General features: G+C 55.5%; 1 protein-coding gene across 9 annotated transcripts in view; it reads right to left on the reverse strand.

Moving 5' to 3' along the window:
* CAMK2B (calcium/calmodulin dependent protein kinase II beta) overlaps nt 1-19,942 on the reverse strand; it is a 147,207-nt gene that overhangs the window by 86,474 nt on the left and 40,791 nt on the right. For all 9 annotated transcript variants that reach the window (XM_037886476.2, XM_037886475.2, XM_037886473.2 and 6 more), the window contains exon 3: nt 3,136-3,195. In XM_037886476.2, coding sequence (XP_037742404.1) covers nt 3,136-3,195 — 60 coding nt within the window. The remainder of the gene's footprint in view (nt 1-3,135; nt 3,196-19,942) is intronic.

Raw genomic sequence — 19,942 nt, forward strand, 5'->3', positions numbered from 1 at the left:
TTATGGTTCCACCACGCAGCCTTGCCGAGCTCATCTCTGCGGGCAGGGCTGCCGGATGGACGGGGTGCCACGCTTCCCAAAGATGGGGTGCAGGCTAGTGCCCCATTGCTGGGGTGGTGTGGACAGGTGGATGCCCATCCCTTTAGGAACTGGACTGAGAACCACAACTAACCGTACACACAGGAGCAGGGTGAGCTCGGGAAGAGAGGCTGAGCGGGGGACTGGGGCAGCGATGGCAAAAAGGGGGCCGGGGAAAAGAAACAGAACAGATGCAGCTGGCCCCGGAGTACAGACGCCCAGGGAGAGGCTCATTCCAGACAATCCGTTTCCACTGGCAACTTGTCGGTTTCTTTGCAAACCACTTTTCCTGCCATTGAAGCCCCAGGCCTGTGCGATTCAGATCCCAATTTGATTCAGCGCCTAAAAATCTAAGCCCAGAATCAGGCTCTCGATGAGATCCGGGGGAGACGGAACCAGGAGAAACCAGGGAAAGGAACAAATGGGGGAAGCATCCGGTTAGAAACATGAGCAGCGGTGGGCTTGGCAGTGGTGAGAGCCCGTAACTGGCACTGCGGGGGCTCTCCAGAGCTGGCTGAAGAGGAGCTCAGATACCTCCTTGCAGAGGCTGGAGCGCTCCGACATCAGCTTTCCTGATCAGTGACTTCAACGGGGCCCCTTTCCCCGGCCCCTTTGTGATGCCATCGGACCAGGAGGGGTTTAACAAAGAGCTCGGGGCCACGGAAGAAGCGGGACTCTTCCACGGCCAAACAAAAGCAATCCGATTCCTCTGGAGGGAAGGGAAGCGACTCCGGCCTGAGGGAAGATGTTTTGGCTACTTGGAGCCCTTTCTTGTATTTTCAACTTGTCCAGCCTCAGGGCTGTTTCATGTTAGAATGTGGTTAACTGAGGATCAGGTGGGGTGGGAATGGTTTTTGCAGTAACTGCAACATGGCAAAGGCTCTGCAGACGAGTGGAAAGGGTCCCTAGTGAGAAAGGCAGCTCTGGATCCAGGGCTGTTCCAGCTGCCAGAAATACAACGAATAGTGCTTCGGCTTGGCGCTGCCACTCACATGTGGGGATGCCCTAACTTCCTAGGCCCTCACGTGGCTCTTACGGGAGCGTAAGACGCCACCAGCCCTGAAGGGGCCTATTGCACACAGGCTGGTGTTGAGGGCTTCGTAAGGAGCCAGGGACCCTATTATTGCGTCTCTTTGCCCCGAGGTGCTTGTCGACGCTGATGGTTTTTACTGACTTGAGATAACCAGCTAACTCAGGGCGATTAACACAATGGCTGGAGACGGGACACTGGATGGGGAGGGCTCTGAGTTACTCCAGTGAATTCTTTCCCACGTGTCTGGCTGGTGGGTCCTGCCCGCGTGCTCAGGGTCTAACTGATTGCCAGATTTGGGGTGGGGAAGGAATTTCCTCCAGTTCAGACTGGCAGAGAGACCCTGGGGGGGGAATCGCCTTCCTCTGCAGCATGGGGCACAGGCCCCTTGCAGGGTTAAACTAGTGGAAATGGCGGACTCTCTGTCACTTGAAACCCTGAGCTGAGAACATCCGTGAGTCAGCCAGAGGTTCGGGGTCGGTTACAGGGGCGGGTGGGCGAGGTTCTGTGCAGGAGATTCGACTAGAGGATCGCGATGGTCCCTTCCGGCCTTAAAGTCGCGGTGAAGGCCAGTCCAGACGCACCCCAAACATTTGTTCCAGGACACAAACATTTGTGGTGTACCCTTAGCTGAGCTTGTGTGTGTCTGTCTCACCCCCCCTGCCCCCCACCACCCCCCTCCCGTGCCCACCATTCGCGTTCCCACGTCTCCCAGGGTCAGTTTCAGCCCATTATATACACTGATTTTCTCCTGCACTTGTGGCCATCTCCACCTAGAAGGTGGCCGTGAGGACACGGTTGCCATAGCAACTGATGTACTTCAAAAGGGGGGGGCAGAGGAAAACTAAAAAAAAAAAAAAAAAGAACAAGAACTGATGCAAATAATTGGCATCACCAGAGCGCTCTGGTGCTGGGGGGGGCGTGTGGGGGGGTGAAGTTTGAATTGGCCACTTGCATGGGAGGAAAGACCTGCCCAGTGCTCTGCTGATTAAAACCTCCTGTTTTAATCACCCCCTTGTCAGCAGCAGCTGAGGGCAGGCGTGGGCTTGTGGCCTTCTTCCATAGGGCTGTTAACTTGGCCATGAGCAATGCAGCGCCGGGCCGGGCCCTGGGTCTGCACCCCCAGGCTGCAATGGCTCCCCGGGGAGCCCGGATCACGCCCCGTGCAGGGCGGAGGCATGGGGATGGTGTGCGGCAGGAGGCAGCCTGGCTGTTCGGGGTCAGCCTCGGTTGCGTCCCCGTCAGCGATTTCCCTGCATTTGAGCCGATGTCTTTAAACGAGCAAGAAACTGGCATGCAGCAAGCACTCGTGCAGCCTGCAAGATCTTTCTCCTGGCGCCGGACGGCTCCCGCATGCTTCCTCTGGTCTCAGCACACTCCACCAGACCAGCCACCTGCATGCCTCCACCTCTGCTGAAGCTCTAAAACCCAGGCCCTGAGCCAGAGGGGCGGCCAAAGGGCTCCTGCCGTTTGCATGGGCTCAGTGGCCCCTCTCTCTGCATTGGGTGCGAGTGTGGCTGGGGTGAGGACTCCTCAGGGTGCCCAGGCGAGCTCTGGCCAGGGTCCCAGGCACGCGATGCTCCAGCTGAGCTCTGGTAGACGGGGAGGATCCCGAATGGCTGAGGCCGGCGGCGGGGGAAGCAGGTCTGAAACCCCGGCTAGGCTGGGCCTTTGGAGAGGGCAGGGTGGTGAGCGACATGCACAGTGGCATTCTGGGAATGAGAGACATCCCCCCCCGCACCCCCAGCGTCCCAAGGACGTGTCTGCACTGCCTGCTACTTCTACCCCATCTGGCTAGAGCTGGGTGACATTTTTGGGGCGAACAGTACGTTCACCGGAAGATGCATTTTTGGGCGTGCCAATACCATGAGCAAAATTGGGTCAAATTCAGGTTGTTTTAGGTCAACCAAAATCCCGGGGAGAGGCATCCTTCCTCCATCCCCTCCTCTGGCCCTCCTAGGGGGGTTGTCACCCTCCCCCGCCCCGCGGCAAGCACTCCCCACCCCCTCCTCGCGGCAGGCACTCACCGATGTTGGAATGCTTCAGGAGACGGCAAATCCGGGCTTCGCGCTCCAACTTCTGATGATCTGGAGACGGAACAGAGAACAAGCCCCGTTAACGGCATCGCCTGACGCAGCCGTTCCACATGCTCAGCAAGCCCTGGCGGGCTGGGGGCAAAGAGGGGCACACGTCACCTATCCCGCTTATCAAGGGCCACCAAGCACCCCAACCAGAGCCCAAGGCTCCTGTCCTGAGAGCGGGACCGGGCCAAAGGGTATGGGCTTTAATACAGCAAGCAGATTGGCGGGGAAGGGGGAAAGGGTATCAGAAGCCAAGCTACATCAGCAGTGCAGGCTGCAAAAGCCCCCTCTTCTCCTCCCAAGGCCGCCAGGGTCATGGACGGATGGATTTCAAGGCCAGAGGGCCCATCGTGACCATCTAGTCTGACCTCCTGCATCGCACAAGCCAGAGAACCTCCGCCAGCGAGTCCTGCTGTGTTGGGATTTGTTCTCCCCTGCCAGGGGATTGACGCTAGCCAGAGTAACCCCTCGCGAGCACGTGGCGTTTAGAAAGACATCCGCTCTCGCTGCGAAGAGCCGGTGTGGCGGAGAGTCCGCCCCATCCTGCCCCTTGAGAATCGGTTGCGGTGGCTACTCGCCCCCCACTTCAGAAGTTGTCTCTGTTTCCGGTTTGAATTTTCCTAACATCAGCATCCAACCACTGGAGAGTGTCTGTTCAGCTAACGTCCCAAACATCGGAGATCTCCCTACAGACCACCTTGATTCCCTTACCACCTCTGCCACCCAGCTGGGCCCCCTATACCTCTGAGACATGGGGCCACATCACCCCAGACTCACCCTTAGACACCCCTAAAATTCTCAGTCAGTTCAAGCCTTCCCACATCTCCCCAGTAACCTGGACCCGCCAGGGAGGTTTCTCCCAGCATGGCCAGCCGGCCTTCACTCTGGGGGGAGGGATAGCTCAGTGGTTTGAGCATTGGCCTGCTAAACCCAGGGTTGTGAGCTCAATCCTTGAGGGGGCCATTTAGGGACCTGGGGCAAAAATTGGGGACTGGTCCTGCTTTGAGCAGGGGGTTGGACTAGATGACCTCCTGAGGTCCCTTCCAACCCTGATAGTCTATGATTCTATGCCCCCGGAGGATCACTCTGTCGGGAGGGAGGGAGAGTGGCTTCAAGTGCAGGAAGCGAACTGCCCGACGCAACGTTGGCCGCGTTAATTGCATCCGGGCAGCAGGAAAAAAGGCGGAAGCGTGATCTCTGTAAACCCGCAGCAGCTGCTCCCGATATTAGTGCTGACGCACGGCAAGGGTCCTATGGAGCTGTCTGACTAGGAGTCCAGGTGCGAAATTGTGGTGGACCCAGAGACAATGGCACCGTTTGTAAACGAAAGGCTAGGTACTGTGATGTTCTTATTGCCATCTCTATAGGAGGAAATCATAGAATATCAGGGTTGGAAGGGACCTCAGGAGGTCATCTAGTCCAACCCCCTGCTCAAAGCAGAACCAATCCCCAATTTTTGCCCTGATCTCTAAATGGCCCCCTCAGGGATTGAACTCACAACCCTAGGTTTAGCAGGCCAATGCTCAAACCACTGAGCTATCCCTCTATGGGGTAGCATTAGGGTTTTGTCATCACCTTGTGTGTGAACTCGTACCTTAACAGTTAATGCCCTCCTTGCCCCTAGCACTGCAAGACATTCTGATTTTAAAAACGTACGCAATCAATTCACCACGTGAGACTACAAACTGGCTAGCTGATAGATCTCCCAAAGAGCCTGTGAAGAGGGGATCACCATCCCACAGGGGTATTTCTAGAGGGGCCCAACACTGTTCAATATCTTTAAAATATAGCCTTGTTGCTGGTCAATTTGACAGGTGACACAAAAACTGGGGGAACGGGGGGTAAAAAATGAGGGCAAAAGTCAGTTCTACAGAGCTTCGAAAGCTAGACTCGACCAACGTGCGTTGTAATGCAGGGCAATCCATCAAGGAACAAAGAATGCAGGTCACGTTTGCTGGATGGGGGCGGGGGGGCTGTATTCTAGAAAGCAGCGTCTCTGACAAGGTCTTGAGGGTCAGGGTAGACAAACAACTAAACACGAGCTCCCAGGGCAGCGCTGTTGCTAAGAGCTTAAGGGGATCGTCAGCGATAGAAACAGGGGACTAAGGCGTAGGAGTCGAACTACCACCGTGCAGCGCGTCAGTAAGACCATTGCTGGAACGCGGTCTCCAGCTCCGGGCTCCACGCTTCCAAAAGGATGCTGAGAAACTGGAAAGGGTCCAATGCAGAAGAGCAAGAACAATGTGTGGGCTGGAAAAGCTGCCTCGGGGTGAGGGACCGAGAAGAGGGTGGGAGAGGGGCTTGCAATGGGAAACACCCGGATCCCCTGACCCGTGGCATCCGTGGAAACTCAGCTGGATGGAGGTTTATGCAGCAAAGCATGTGGCTGACAAACAAAGACAGAGAGGGAAGCGTGCCGGGGGAATCCCGTCCCCCTGTGTGATGGGGGGGACGCAGGGCTCCCTGAGCCACTTGAGCTCAACGTGGAATCAATGCAATACATGCCAGAGTGTTTATTTCAGTGAGCGCCACCCGTGAAGGTGCACCAGGCTGTGTCTAGGCAAGGGAGGTTAGAAATCAACGGGGCGGCCTCCCATGTGCAGGACGGGGCATCCCCTCTCAGAAAGGGTTTGCCGAATTAAACCAGGCTTCAGAGAATGAATGAAAATGATCAAGGGCTGGAAAAGCTCTCCTCTGAAGAGAGGTTGGAAAGACAGAGGAGGGGCCAGAATAAAAGCATATAAAGTCTAGTCTGGTCAAGAGGAGGGCGATCGGGGGCATCTGTTCTCCCTATCTCAGAACACAAGGACAAAGGGACAGTCAATGACTTTAGTGGGTGGAAACCCAAAACTGTTGCAAAGAAAAGCTTTTTCACACAATGCATAGGTGGACTGTGGAACTCTCTGCCACAAGATATCACTGGGACAAAGATTCAAAGAGGGATAGGGTAACAATATCCAGAGTTAGAATCATTAATGGTGACTGTCACAGAGTCCCTGGGCGATGCTCTGGAACTGCTCCCTACGAAGCCAGGCAGGACTCTGGGGAAGTCTCCTCTCTCTGAGCAGACTGTCCCCAGGGCAAAAAGCTCACACGACTTCCACCTTCCTGGGTCTGACCTCGGAGCCTTCAGCATCCTCTGCCCCTCTGTGCGCTTCCCACAGCAAGTCCGCTCAGGCGGGGTCCTGGGGAAGCCAGAGGGTCCTGCCCCCCAACTCTGCAGTCAGACGGGACTCTCAACCAGCCAGTAAAACAGAGGTTTATTAGACGACAGGAACACGGTCTAGAAAAAGCTTGTAGGTGCAGAGAAGAGGACCCCTCAGTCGGGTCCATTTTGGGGGGCAGTGAGGCAGACAACCCCGTCTGCCCTTCACTCCATGTCTCCAGCCAGCCCCAAACTGAAACTCCCTCCAGCCCCTCCTCCTCTGGGCTTTGTCCCTTTCCCGGGCCAGGAGGTCACCGGATTCCTTTGTTCTCCAACCCTTTAGCTCTCACCTTGCAGAGAGGAAGGGCCCAGGCCATCAGTTGCCAGGAGACAGAGTGTTGGCCATTTATGTACCCTGGCCCTTTGCTCTGCAACAATTACACCCCCTTATCCCACCACTTAGAGACTTAAGAAATGCACAGGGGAAACTGAGGCACCCCTACAGTATTCAGAGGAAACGTTAAGAACAGTCCCGCTTCGTCACAGGGGCAAAGCAGGGCTGGTCTCTGCGGGCTACCGTCCAGGGTTCTCAGCACCGAGCTCTTGTTCAGCGTCCGTCCTGCCTTCATCCCCGAGGATCCTGAGCAACGAAGGAGGGAAAGAACAACACCGCTCCAGGGCACAGAGCTGCTGCCTCTGCTAATGTAAATAGCCCTTCCCGAGTCAGAGAGCTGCTGGTGCAGTGACTCCTATAACCAGCGTGACAGAGGTGTGGTCCCAGTCCCCGCGCAGCCCCATCCCCTATCTGCTTCCACACACACCCGGGCCATCCTGAGTGACTTTTTATAACTCACTGTCGGCCAGGTCAGGCCAGGCAATCCTTCCCCAGCCTTAGTATGATTTCATCCCCAACTGCCCCTGTTAGGTGTCCCAAGTCACCTGTGTGACTTACTTAGGAGTCGACAGTGGGCCCTTGTTGCCAAGAAGGCCAATGGCATTTTGGGCTGTATAAGTAGGAGCATTGCCAGCAGATCGAGGGACGTGATCGTTCCCCTTTATTCGACATTGGTGAGGCCTCATCTGGAGTACTGTGTCCAGTTTTGGGCCCCACACTACAAGAAGGATGTGGAAAAATTGGAAAGCATCCAGCGGAGGACAACAAAAATGATTAGGGGACTGGAACACATGACTTATGAGGAGAGGCTGAGGGAACTGGGATTGTTTAGTCTACGGAAGAGAAGAATGAGGGGGGATTTGATAGCTGCTTTCAACTACTTGAAGGGGGGTTCCAAAGAGGATGGCTCTAGACTGTTCTCAGTGGTAGCAGATGACAGGACAAGGAGCAGTGGTCTCAAGTTGCAGTGGGGGAGGTTTAGGTTGGATATTAGGAAACACTATTTCACTAGGAGGGTGGTGAAGCACTGGAATGCGTTACCTAGGGAGGTGGTGGAATCTCCTTCCTTTGAGGTTTTTAAGGTCAGGCTTGACAAAGCCCTGGCTGGGATGATTTAGTTGGGGATCGGTCCTGCTTTGAGCAGGGGGTTGGACTAGATGACCACCTGAGGTCCCTTCCAACCCTGAGATTCTATGATTCTATGAAGTCCCAGCACACGCCACCACCAACGGTCACGGAGAGCAAGATCCATTTCTCTGTTCCCTGACCCAGAAATTCAGAGAGAGAGAAAGAGAGCGAAAGGCTGGCGGAGCCCTACGGCTCAGTGCCCAGCGAAATTATAACCCAGGGAACCAGAGGGGAGCTCCGGGGATAGCGGGTTCATGCATTTGATCTTTAACCCCTCGTGGGCTCGAGCAAAACCCTCTCCAGGTCAGAAATGAAATGAACGCCGGGGCCCTGGTGCAGTCAGCAGTCTGTGCCAAGATGAACCCAGGCTGGCACTGAGGAGCATCAGGAGTGGGGTGGGTAGGGGCAGAGTCCAGGATAGCAGGGATGAAGGATGGAGGGGGCACCAGTCGAGCTGTGGGGCAGGACCAAGGCATGGTCCCTCTCTATTGCTGACCCACAGCATGGTTGCTAGTCAATCTGAGCCCCATAGAGATTTGCCAATGACATGCCATGGCACATATGGACCCCCAAAGCAGCAGGGCAAAGACAAGATGGGTTTTTTCACCTCTGCCAGGACTGCCCCCCTGACATCCTGCTCACTGCCCAGCAAGCAAGGGCCCTCTCCCCCAGGCCCCTTCAGTGGGTATGCTGGGGCTGCAAGGACCCGAGGCACTTTCCCTCCGTCCCCGGGGTCAGCTGGAAACCTGATGCCGGGATTGCACGGCCAGACGGATCCTGCTGCTAGCACTCTCCTCCTCCACGCTCCCCCTGTCTGCACCAGCTGCTCTGCCACCCCAGCAGGAGCCGCGAGGGCCGATGGCAGCTGTGCCACGCCCCCCACGAGGAGAGCCGGGGTGGTGGGCGGGAGAGAGAAGGGAGGGGGAGAGATCAGAGAGACGGAACGGGAGGGAGCGGCTCAGCCCTGAGACACTCACCGCCAGCAGCCTCCCTCCGTCACACAGCCGTGGCCCGCTCCTCTTGCCCAGCTGCGCCACACCGGGCAGGGGGCTGGAGGAGATATGGCTGGCTCTCTCTGGAAGCCCCTGGGGTAAAGGTCCCCACTGTGAACGCTGCTGGCTCCAAGACTAGAAGGAGCAGGACCCTCCCCGTCTTCAGTCCCTCCTGGTGGCTTGGCCACAGCAGGCTGCAAACGGCAAGGCTGGGCCATGCAGTGGCTGGGTTTATAAACACTGCTACAGCACACCCAAGGAGCCCAGAGCACTTCGCCCTGCTGAGATGGAACCACCTCTGGGGTGGAGCGCAGCAGCTCGCAGCAACGCCGCACAGCACGGGGCGCAGCGGAATTAAAACTCCGACTTCAGAGCACTGCAAGGGTCCCACAGTCAGCGCCTCCGGCACCGATGTGGGAACCCACATGAAAGCCCCCCTAAGCTTACTTCTACCAGCTTTGGTTAAACCCTGGTACGCTGCCACCACCAAGGGATTTAACAAAGAATCCGGGAAGAGCCCACTTGGAGACGTCTTCCCCCAAAATATCCCCCCAAGCCCTTACACCCCCTTTCCTGGGGAGGCTTGAGAATAAACAAGATGAGCACAAACCAGCCTTGGATTTTTAAGACCGAAAAAACCCAGCCAGATTCTTAAAAAACAGAACTTTATTAGAAGAACAAAAAAAGATAAGAGAACAACTCTGCAAGATCAGAATGGAAGATAATCTTACAGGGTAATCAGATTCAAAACACAGAGAATCCCTCGAGGCAAAACCTTAAGTTACACAAAGACACAAAAACAGGAATATACATTTCCTCCAGCACAGCGAATTTCACAAGCCAAAACAAAGAAAACCTAACGCATATAGCTAGATTACTTACTAACTTTACAGGAGTTGGAGGGCTTGCATCCTTGATCTGTTCCCGGCAAAGGTATCACACAGACAGACAAAAGCCTTCCCCCCGGCTCCAGATTTGAAAGTATCTTGTCCCCTCACTGGTCATTTTTGGGTCAGGTGCCAGCGGGGTTACCTTAGCTTCTTAACCCTTTACAGGGGAAAGGACTTTGCCTCTGGCCAGGAGGGATTTTATAGCACTGTATACAGAAACGTGGTTACCCTTCCCTTTATATCTAGGACAGCCATGCTGGGCACTCCTCGCCCCTCCAGTGCTTGGCAGGGGCATGGTGCGCACCCAGGAAGGCTCAGCAATCCAACTGGGCATGGGTCTGTCGGAGAGGCCGTGGGACCACTGCAGATGCCTTCTTGCTGGCGCGCAGCCCCAGCTGCCGCCTGCCCTCCCTGCCCCAGCTGCTGTGGCTTGTCATCAGCGACACTTGCAGGGAAATTGGATCTCTGCTGCTCGGGGACCCCCCTCCGGCCCCGCTCCATCAGTTACTCGGGGCAGAGCGCTCCCTGAGGCAGAGGAGACACCTGCCCATGTGCACCACCCTGAACAACGGCCCCTTTCTCGTCTCGGGGACACGGAGGGGATCCCCTGATTGGCAAGTGCTCTGAGGCAGCTGCACGCAGGATTACGGGAGACCCACAGGGACAGGAAATCTCTAATCGCTCCAAAGCAACCCAGCTTCACTGCCAAATACACTCGAGCGGCTGGGCAGGACACGGGGAGAGCCCTACCACGTTGACTGCGTGCAGGGAAGATCCGAGCCGCGCTCCTGGCCGTCCACGTGCCAGTCCATTGGGAGCCCCCCAGATCTCTGCCCCTTCCCCTTGTGGCACCATAGTGCTGCTGCTGGGGTTTCTCTTCCTCTTTGCCCCTATATAAAGGCTACAGGGGTGCCCCAAAGGGGTTGCTGCTCAGAGGGAACGGGGCCAGGGCAGGAGTTTTCAAAGGGTTGGGCACTTGGATGAGAAGTGGATTTTTGAAGCACAAGGGAGCCGAGCTCTCCACACTGGCAGCCCAGGTCTCAGCTGGGTAGGGTGACCAGATGTCCCGATTTTATAGGGACAATCCCGATATTTGGGGCTTTTGCTTATATAGGAGCCTATTGCCCCCCACCCCCAGTCCCGATTTTTCACACTTGCTATCTGCTCAGCCTACAGCTGGGACATCCAGCCCCCACCCCCTACCCCGGTGCTCTGGGGTGCTGAGCTCTGCCAGCCTGAGAAGCAGAGAGAGGGCCCTTTCTACATACCATGGCCAAGTTTTGGAAGGCTGGGGCAGATGCACTGAGCCGTCTGTGGCTTAGGGCGGGGGGCGGGGCGGGAGCTGGGTGCCCGCTGCATTTTGGAGCTGGTATTCGGCTGCACCCAAGTTGCCTGAATGCCCAGTGGTCAGGGCTGGGCAGAAACGCTCATGAGGCCTGCATGCTCCGTGGTGAGCGGAGGAAAAGCAGGCCCTTGTCAGAGTGGCCGAACCCACAGGGTGATGGGGAGATGGCAGAGGATGCAGGGGAGAAGAGGACATTGAAACTGACTCCATCATAGAATCATAGAATCATAGAATATCAGGGTTGGAAGGGACCTCAGGAGGTCATCTAGTCCCACCCCCTGCTCAGAGCAGGACCAATCCCCAATCAAATCATCCCAGCCAGGGCTTTGTCAAGCCTGACCTTAAAAACTTCTAAGGAAGGAGATTCTACCACCTCCCTAGGTAACGCATTCCAGTGTTTCACCACCCTCCTAGTGAAAAAGTTTTTCCTAATATCCAACCTAAACCTCCCCCACTGCAACTTGAGACCATTACTCCTTGTCCTGTCCTCTTCTACCACTGAGAATAATCTAGAACCATCCTCTCTGGAACCACCTCTCAGGTAGTTGAAAGCAGCTATCAAATCCCCCCTCATTCTTCTCTTCTGCAGACTAAACAATCCCAGTTCCCTCAGCCTCTCCTCATACGTCATGTGTTCCAGACCCCTAATCATTTTTGTTGCTCTTCGTTGGACTCTCTCCAATTTATCCACATCCTTCTTGTAAGTGTGGGGCCCAAAACTGGACACAGTACTCCAGATGAGGCCTCACCAATGTCGAATAGAGGGGAACGATCACGTCCCTCGATCTGCTCGCTATGCCCCTACTTATACATCCCAAAATGCCATTGGCCTTCTTGGCAACAAGGGCACACTGCTGACTCATATCCAGCTTCTCGTCCACTGTCACCCCTAGGTCCTTTTCCGCAGAACTGCTGCCTAGCCATTCGGTCCCTAGTCTGTAGCGGTGCATTGGGTTCTTCCATCCTAAGTGCAGGACCCTGCACTTATCCTTATTGAACCTCATCAGGTTTCTTTTGGCCCAATCCTCCAATTTGTCCAGGTCCCTCTGTATCCTATCCCTGCCCTCCAGCGTATCTACCACTCCTCCTAGTTTAGTATCATCTGCAAATTTGCTGAGAGTGCAATCCACACCATCCTCCAGATCATTTATGAAGATATTGAACAAAACCGGTCCCAGGACCAACCCCTGGGGCACTCCACTTGACACCGGCTGCCAACTAGACATGGAGCCATTGATCACTACCCGTTGAGCCCGACAATCTAGCCAGCTTTCTACCCACCTTATAGTGCATTCATCCAGCCCATACTTCCTTAACTTGCTGACAAGAATACTGTGGGAGACCGTGTCAAAAGCTTTGCTAAAGTCAAGAAACAATACATCCACTGCTTTCCCTTCATCCACAGAACCAGTTATCTCATCATAGAAGGCGATTAGATTAGTCAGGCATGACCTTCCCTTGGTGAATCCATGCTGACTGTTCCTGATCACTTTCCTCTCATGTAAGTGCTTCAGGATTGATTCCTTGAGGACCTGCTCCATGATTTTTCCGGGGACTGAGATGAGGCTGACTGGCCTGTAGTTCCCAGGATCCTCCTTCTTCCCTTTTTTAAAGATTGGCACTACATTAGCCTTTTTCCAGTCATCCGGGACTTCCCCCATTCGCCATGAGTTTTCAAAGATAATGGCCAATGGCTCTGCAATCACAGCCGCCAATTCCTTCAGCACTCTCGGATGCAACGCGTCTGGCCCCATGGACTTGTGCACGTCCAGCTTTTCTAAATAGTCCCGAACCACCTCTTTCTCCACAGAGAAAGAGGTGCAACTTGCAACTTGGCTGCGGATGAGCAGTTGGGCAAGAGCTCAGAACCCTCCCCACCCAACAGAACAGGGGTGTTGGGCTCCCGGCTGCACCCGAACCCCAACCTGGGTCCTCTCTCCTGATCGAGGCCCAAGCAAACCTCCGAAAGAGCCCGGGGGACCCACCTCCCACTGCAGCACCAGACTCCAGCAGGGCTGTTTGAGCCACTCTCACGGCCAAATTCTGGCCGTGATGCTCTCCGAGGGAGCAGGGAGAGGGAAGTCACCGCCCGTGACTATGGGGAACCAGCCTGAAAGGAGTGGGATGGACGGGTGAGCAGGGAGGATGATCCGCCCCGAACACTGACTCGGGAGGAGGACAGCTGAGAACAGATGGCAACGGGATGCAGCAGCAAGGGGAAAGGAACATGCAAAGAAAGCAGAGAGAACTACATAAAATCGATGCGCCCGCCCCCACAGAGCGTGTCCATTGCCCCCCCAGCCCCAGCTGTAACGGCCCTGCCCCCCCCCATACACAGCGTGTCCATTGTCCCCTCAGCCCCAGCTGTAACAGCCCCACCTCCCCCTTACAGAGTGTGCCCATCGCCCCACCCACCCAGCCCCAGCTGTAACGGCCCTGCCCCCCCCCCCCCAAAGCGTATCCATCAGCCCCTTAGCTTCAGCTGTAACGGCCCTGCCCCCCATACAGAGTGTGCCCATCGCCCTACCCCCCCAGTCCCAGCTGTAACGCCCCCACCACCACCACAGAGCATGTCCATCACCCCCCCTGCCCCAGCTGTAAGGGCCCCACAGGAAGGAAAGCTGCTGCATACAGACATAAATGAAACTCACAGAATTCTGCTCTCCCCATTCAGAGAAATAAGGTGAAATTCTTAACACTCAGGGCAATCCACCATGGGAACAAGTTACCCAGGGTGGGAGAGATTCTCCGTCCCTGGCAGTTTATAATGCACGTCCAGCTCTTTTGCTAACAGATCTGAGCTGGGAATTATGTGGGCCGTTCTCTGGCCTGTGCTCTCCGGGGGGTTGGATTAGATTGCAATGGTCTCTTTTGGCCTTGGAATCTAGCGTCTCTTGACATTATTATTGATTGTCGGTACTGCAGGCTCTGAAATCCACCCTCCTCCTTCGGCTTCACAGCTCGATCCACAACTGCAAAAGGCCGTCTACAGACTTTTTTTTAGAGTGCTAATGTGGGCTCCATTAACCCATGTTTCCCACCCCGGGCTAGGAGTCTCGCTCCCATGGGCTCGAAGACAGCGTGGACAAACCCTACAATACTGTGGTAGTGGGGAGTATATAAGTGTGACAGACAGACAAACAGTCTGTCCATCCAGGGGGATGCAGGGACCGACTTATGAGAAATCATTCCAGGAGTTCGGAACCTGCAGAAACAGCCCCGTAGAACGGAACATCGTCTATAGGGTTTTGGACCATTTTAAAGGATTAACTAGAAAATTACATCCCTGAATACAAATGCCCTATAGAAAGGGCCCTGCTCGCTGTCACCTTGGGCAGCTTTTAAGAACAGCTTCCTTAGGTTTCATCCCTGTTCAGTTCTACTGGGCAGTTCCATCAGGGGACACGACATGGGGAGGGTGTTAGCAGAAACGGGGCGGATGGATTACTTTGGGCAGCACCCAAGTGTATAACGTTGAGGAATGGGGTGACATTAGAAACAGCTGAAGAGCTGGGACAGTCCTGCGTGGGGCTGTGGGATTGAGTCGTGGAGGGAAGAGCTGGGGAAGTTAAACTCGGCTGGACAAAACCGAACGTGAGCTGTAGGGCAGATCCCTGCCCTGACCCCGGGGAGAGCGAACTGGGGTTTTCCCCGCTGCAGTTCTGCGATCACAGAAGCGCTCTCCGCCCGCCCCCTGCACCTAGCGACGCCGTAGCGGGTCACATCTGGAGCCATCTGAGCGAAGAACGGCACATTCAGGCTGCCTTGAGCAGGGCGACCGCGCACTTCTGCTCATCCAAACTCCCAGCCGCTCACTGGGCATATTCAAACCCATTTCAAAGGCGTTTAAAAACTTGGTAAAGAAACGGAAGCTAAACCCTGCCAGGGGCAGAGAAGTGAGCTGCATTTCTGTAGTCTAAAGAGAGGCGGTGCGGGGGACATGGTCTCTGTCTGTAAATACCTCCAAGGTAGCCATGGAAATTAAAGGAGGGAATTACGCCGACTCAGATGATGGCAGGAGCAGCAATGGCCCGGAGCAGGAAAAGGAAGAGCTTAAACCAAATATTAGCAGTCAGAGAAACTGGGGCACCGTGACTGCACATCCCCCTGGACAGGGAGAGAAGCCTGACTAGGGTGGCTCCTATCCGGGCCAGCCTATCCCCTTTGTGATTCCTCCAGTCCCATCGGGACACTTTGTGGTCATGGCCCTGGGAAGCCCAGCGTCAGTTCCAGCCCATTTCAATGCCATTCCCGGCTGACAGCCCCACATGAAACAGGAGAGCTGGCTCCAAGCCAGAGGCAGGAAGCTGTAGGGATCCAAAGCAAACATCCAAGGCATGGCAGGAGTGTAACCAGCCCCACTCTAGGATGGGATCGCATCAGAAGGATCCCTGGCTCTTATCTAGCACGCTTCATCCACAGATCTCAAGGAGCTTGGCAAAGGCGATCTGGTGGGGAAACTGAGGCACACAGCAGTGAAGTCACTTGCCCAAAGTCACCCACCCAGCAGGCCAATGGCGGGAACCAGATCCAGGTCTCCCAAGTCCCACTCCAGAGCTCTGGCTACTAGGCCACACTGCCCCCAGGAAGAACCCTCCAAGCCCACACCGCTCATTTAAAAGCAGAACAGGTGTGTCAGTGGAGCAATACAGGCAGGGCAGTGGCGATCCCTGCAGGGGAGAGCTCGAGCGCCCCACTTTCCAGAGGCAGAAGTGCCGTAGAAACCTTTCGAGCAGCTGGCAGAATTCTGGAGCAGAGGCTCGGAGACTGATCTCATGCCATTGTCACTGACTCAGGCAAAGTGGGTCAACCCAGAAGAAGTAAGTTTTACAGCCACCTGGCAGGGGGGAGCCAGGGTCCTATAACTTTCTAGGGCAATTTCTGCACAGCCCTATTTGTTTTGTCTCTGTTACGTGCCACAGGGCTTTTCCCTCGGCGTTCCCAGCACACAGTGAAACGAGGCCGGAGAGCATTTTGCTCACTGACCACAGGGCACCTTCGCCAGGCTGGAAAACAAGGCGTGTCCGGATTTGGGAAGTGAGGTTCAAACCCAGCCAGGCCGTTAAGAAGGAAAAACTCCTCTTTTCCGAGGGTGGCCCTAGGAGGCCACGGGGGCAAGAGAAAGCGGGGAGCTCTGCAGACTTTGATGGCAGCCGCGAGCCCGGGGACGTGTAGCTCTGAGTTACAACTCAAGAGCCCATTTGGCCTCCATCACAGACAAAGGGAAATCAGTGGGAGACACGATCCTGATGGAGGCACTCAGATTCACAAGGTCTTGGACTGAAGCTAAACAGACTGAGGAACCCGCCTGCCCACGCACTTCAGAGGAGACTTCCTTACGCCTTGGGAGACTAGAATATGGAACAGCCACTCCCAGCGGCCCACAGGCGCTCCTGCAGGGAAGGGTGCAGGCTGAGGGGTGCACCCAGACACAGCAGTTCTGGCCTGGGCCAGCAGGGGGTGCTGAAGGGGGGAGGGCAGCATCATTGGTACTGGACCTTCGTGGGTTCCAGCCCAAGCCAGAACATCACATTGCAATTGTACAGCCCCGCAACCTGAGCCCAAGTCAGCAGACCCGGGCCAGCCGTGGGTGCCTTACTGCAGTCTAGAGACCCCGTCGCACAGGGGTCGCCAGCAAGGAAAACCCTGGGAAAATCTACCTAGCACAGCCAAATAAACACTGTGGGTAGCTGGATGGAAGGCCGAACAGAGAGCAGGGCCAGCTCAGACCCCCCAGCTGGCTGCCCCAAGGAGAATCATAGAAGATTAGGGTGGGAAGAGACCTCGGAGGGAAGCGTGATCTTGCATCAGTGGCTTGAAATAACTAGCTGCAGGCGAGGAATAGCTGAGGCCGAGGGGTCTTGTCTGGGATAGAACCCCTAGCCCATGGCTTTCTCTGAGATTCTCTCCCCATCCAGCACGTGGGGAAAGTGCTATTCTATAGGGCACGGGGACTACGGCTGGGTGCCAGTGGACGTACATGCCGCCTATTCTGCTGTGCAACAAGGCCTAATGGATAGAGACAGCGTGGCCAGTGACCCAAACCGGAAGGCCAGGCTCTTCCAGTCGCAGCTCTGCAGCTGGCCCCATGGCAAGCACCCCCCACGGATGGGGCATGTATTTCCTGGGACATCTACACTGCAATCAAAGATCTGCGCTACCCGCCTCACAGGGTACCAGAGAGCCCACCCCCGTCACGTGGTCTCAGAGCCCGGATTCCAGCCCAAACATCTACATGGCAATTTTAGCCCCACTGCCCGAGCCCAAGTGTATTGACCTGGGCTTTGGGAGTCGGTGCCAGGGGTTCCAGCTCCTGGACAGAACCAGAGAGGAGAGGAGGATGGGGGAGTTGATGGCTGAGCCCAAGAACCCAGCCTTAGAAACTATCCCAGCCCACCGCAGGCACGGAGCCTGGTGAGAGGCCTCCGGCCTATATTTGTGGCCTCCATTCACGTTCACGCTGGGTTTATTTTATTTCACACCAGCAGCGTGCCATCTGGGCTCCCAGCACAGGTCGGAAACAAATGACACCATTAAAATCAGCCCAGCTGCAGGCCCCACACACCCAGTGAGGAATAATCACACCGCGTCATTGGAGACCGTATCATGACGCACACACACAAGGGGGGTGAACTAAAACTCCCTGAGGGCAACCTTCACTCTGGCCTTTCCTAACTTTTGAGCTGACTTTGCAACCTTATAGATTCCTAGATTCCAAGGCCAGAAGGGACCATTGTGATCATCTAGTCCAGAGGTCTAAAACTCGCGGCCCGCGGGCCACATGTGGCCCACAGAGTTATTTGCTGCGGCCCGCCAAGTTCCCCGCAACCCCCGAGTTATTTCCTGCGGCCGCCAAGCTCCCCTTACCTGTCTCCCTCCCGCCCCAGTGCGCCGCGTCCCCAGTCCTCTGCCTACCTCCAGGCGCTTCCCGCCACCAAACAGCTGTTTGGCGGTGCTTAACGCTCTCCAGGACGGAGCGGGGAGGAGCGGGGAGCCACGCACTCAGAGGAGGAGGGGGAGAAGAGGCGGGGCAGGGGTGGGGATTTGGGGAAGGGGTTGGAATAGAGGCAGGGAGCGGGAGGAGTTGGGGTGGGGACTTTGGGGAAGGGGTGGGAAGAGGCGGGGCCTCATGGAAGGGGTGGAGTAGGGGCAAGGCCAGGGGCAGCGGGGGCGGGGCAGCGGTGATGCGGCCCTTGGGCCAATGTCCTCCTGTGGCCCTCGTGGTCATTTGAGTTTGAGATCCCTGATCTAGTCTGACCTCCTGTGTAACGCAGGCCAGAGACCTTCCCTGAAATAATTCCTAGAGCAGAGCTTTCAGAAAAACATCGTCTTGGTTTAAAAATCATCGGTGACTTTTAGTTGGGGATCGGTCCTGCTTTGAGCAGGGGGTTGGACTAGATACCTCCTAAGGTCCCTTCCAACCCTGATCTTCTGTGATTCTATGATGGAGAATCCACCATGGCCCTTGGTAAATTGTTCCAATGGTTAATTACTCCTCCAGTTAAGTATTTACACCTTATTTCCAGCCTGAATTTGCCTAACTCCAACTTCCAGCTGTTGGGTTGTGTTAGACCTTCCTCCGCTAGACTGAAGAGCCCGTCATTAAATATTTGTTCCCTGTGTAGGTATATATAGACTGCTCAAGTCACACCTTAACCTTCTCTTTGGTTAAGCTAAATCTATCACTATAAGGCAGGTTTTCCAGTCCTTTAATCATTCCCATGGCTTTTCTCTGACCCCTCTCCAATTTATCGACACCCTTCTTGCACTGTGGGCACCAGCAGTGGACACAGCATTCCAGCAGCGGTCACACCAGTGTTCTTTTAAAGAGGTCATTTGTGTGAGCACACGTCATTTCCTAGGCTCTTAAAAAAACCTAACCCCCCGCCCCCCCCCCCCCCAGACATTTCATCGTGTGGCATCGTATTGACGCTCACACGATTCATCAGCAGGGTTGGCACCTGGAGATCTACCCCACAACCCCTGCTGCTTGACCTAACTGAGTAACTGATAGCAGTAGTAGGTTGTCATCCTCTAGGTGGATCAGCACGAGAGAGGGGATGAGCTGTGCACCCTAATATCCCTGATGCCAGGGTGAGCCCCCGTGGCCAAATTTTCATTCCCGGTTCCAAAGCAAGAGGGCGCTAGAGATTCTGTAAACAGCTGTACGATTCTCTTAAAAACAGGGGCAAATAATATCTCATTCTCAGAAACCATCATACGGTTTTTGCTGAAACTTTCCCCAACAACTCAGCTTGATGCAAACTCCCAGCCCAGAAAATTTCATCCCAAACGGTTACAGCTTGCCAGCGTTATCAGCAACTGAAAACAGGGTCTTGGAGGGGGAAGTGCCAGGCAGCCCCAAGCAGAGGGGCTGCTATCCGGGTCTAGTAAGCGGAGCACGGGTCCGGGAGCCAGGATTCCTGGGTTCGTTTCCCAGCCCTGCCACTGACCTGGGGTGGCCTTGTCTCCACCACTCCGTCTCCCTGAGCCTGTTTACTCACGCAGGCAGGGCGTGTTTCCCAGTCAGCACCCGTGACAAGCCCTGGTGTGATGCCTGGGCTGTAACAAGGCCCTGGCCCAGCGTTGCCACGCAGGTGGGGGGGACAGTGAGTGTGCCAGGGACGAGGTCAAGAAGTTCTCATGCTATCCTTCGAGCCGATCAGCCCCTGCTGTGCATTAATTGTTTACAACAAATCCATTAAAGCATTGTTACATGGTAGAGTGCTGGGAAGGAGACCCAGGGGAGGGAACGGGGCACATCTTGCAAGTGGGAGACAATGGTCCACAGTGCATACAAAAAAGGACAGCCCCCCCACCCCCCAATAGGAGAGCACCCCTAGGATCCTGCTGGGGCCC

The sequence above is a fragment of the Chelonia mydas genome, chromosome 26 (genome assembly GCF_015237465.2).
Source record: "Chelonia mydas isolate rCheMyd1 chromosome 26, rCheMyd1.pri.v2, whole genome shotgun sequence".
Lineage (NCBI taxonomy): Eukaryota > Metazoa > Chordata > Testudines > Cheloniidae > Chelonia > Chelonia mydas.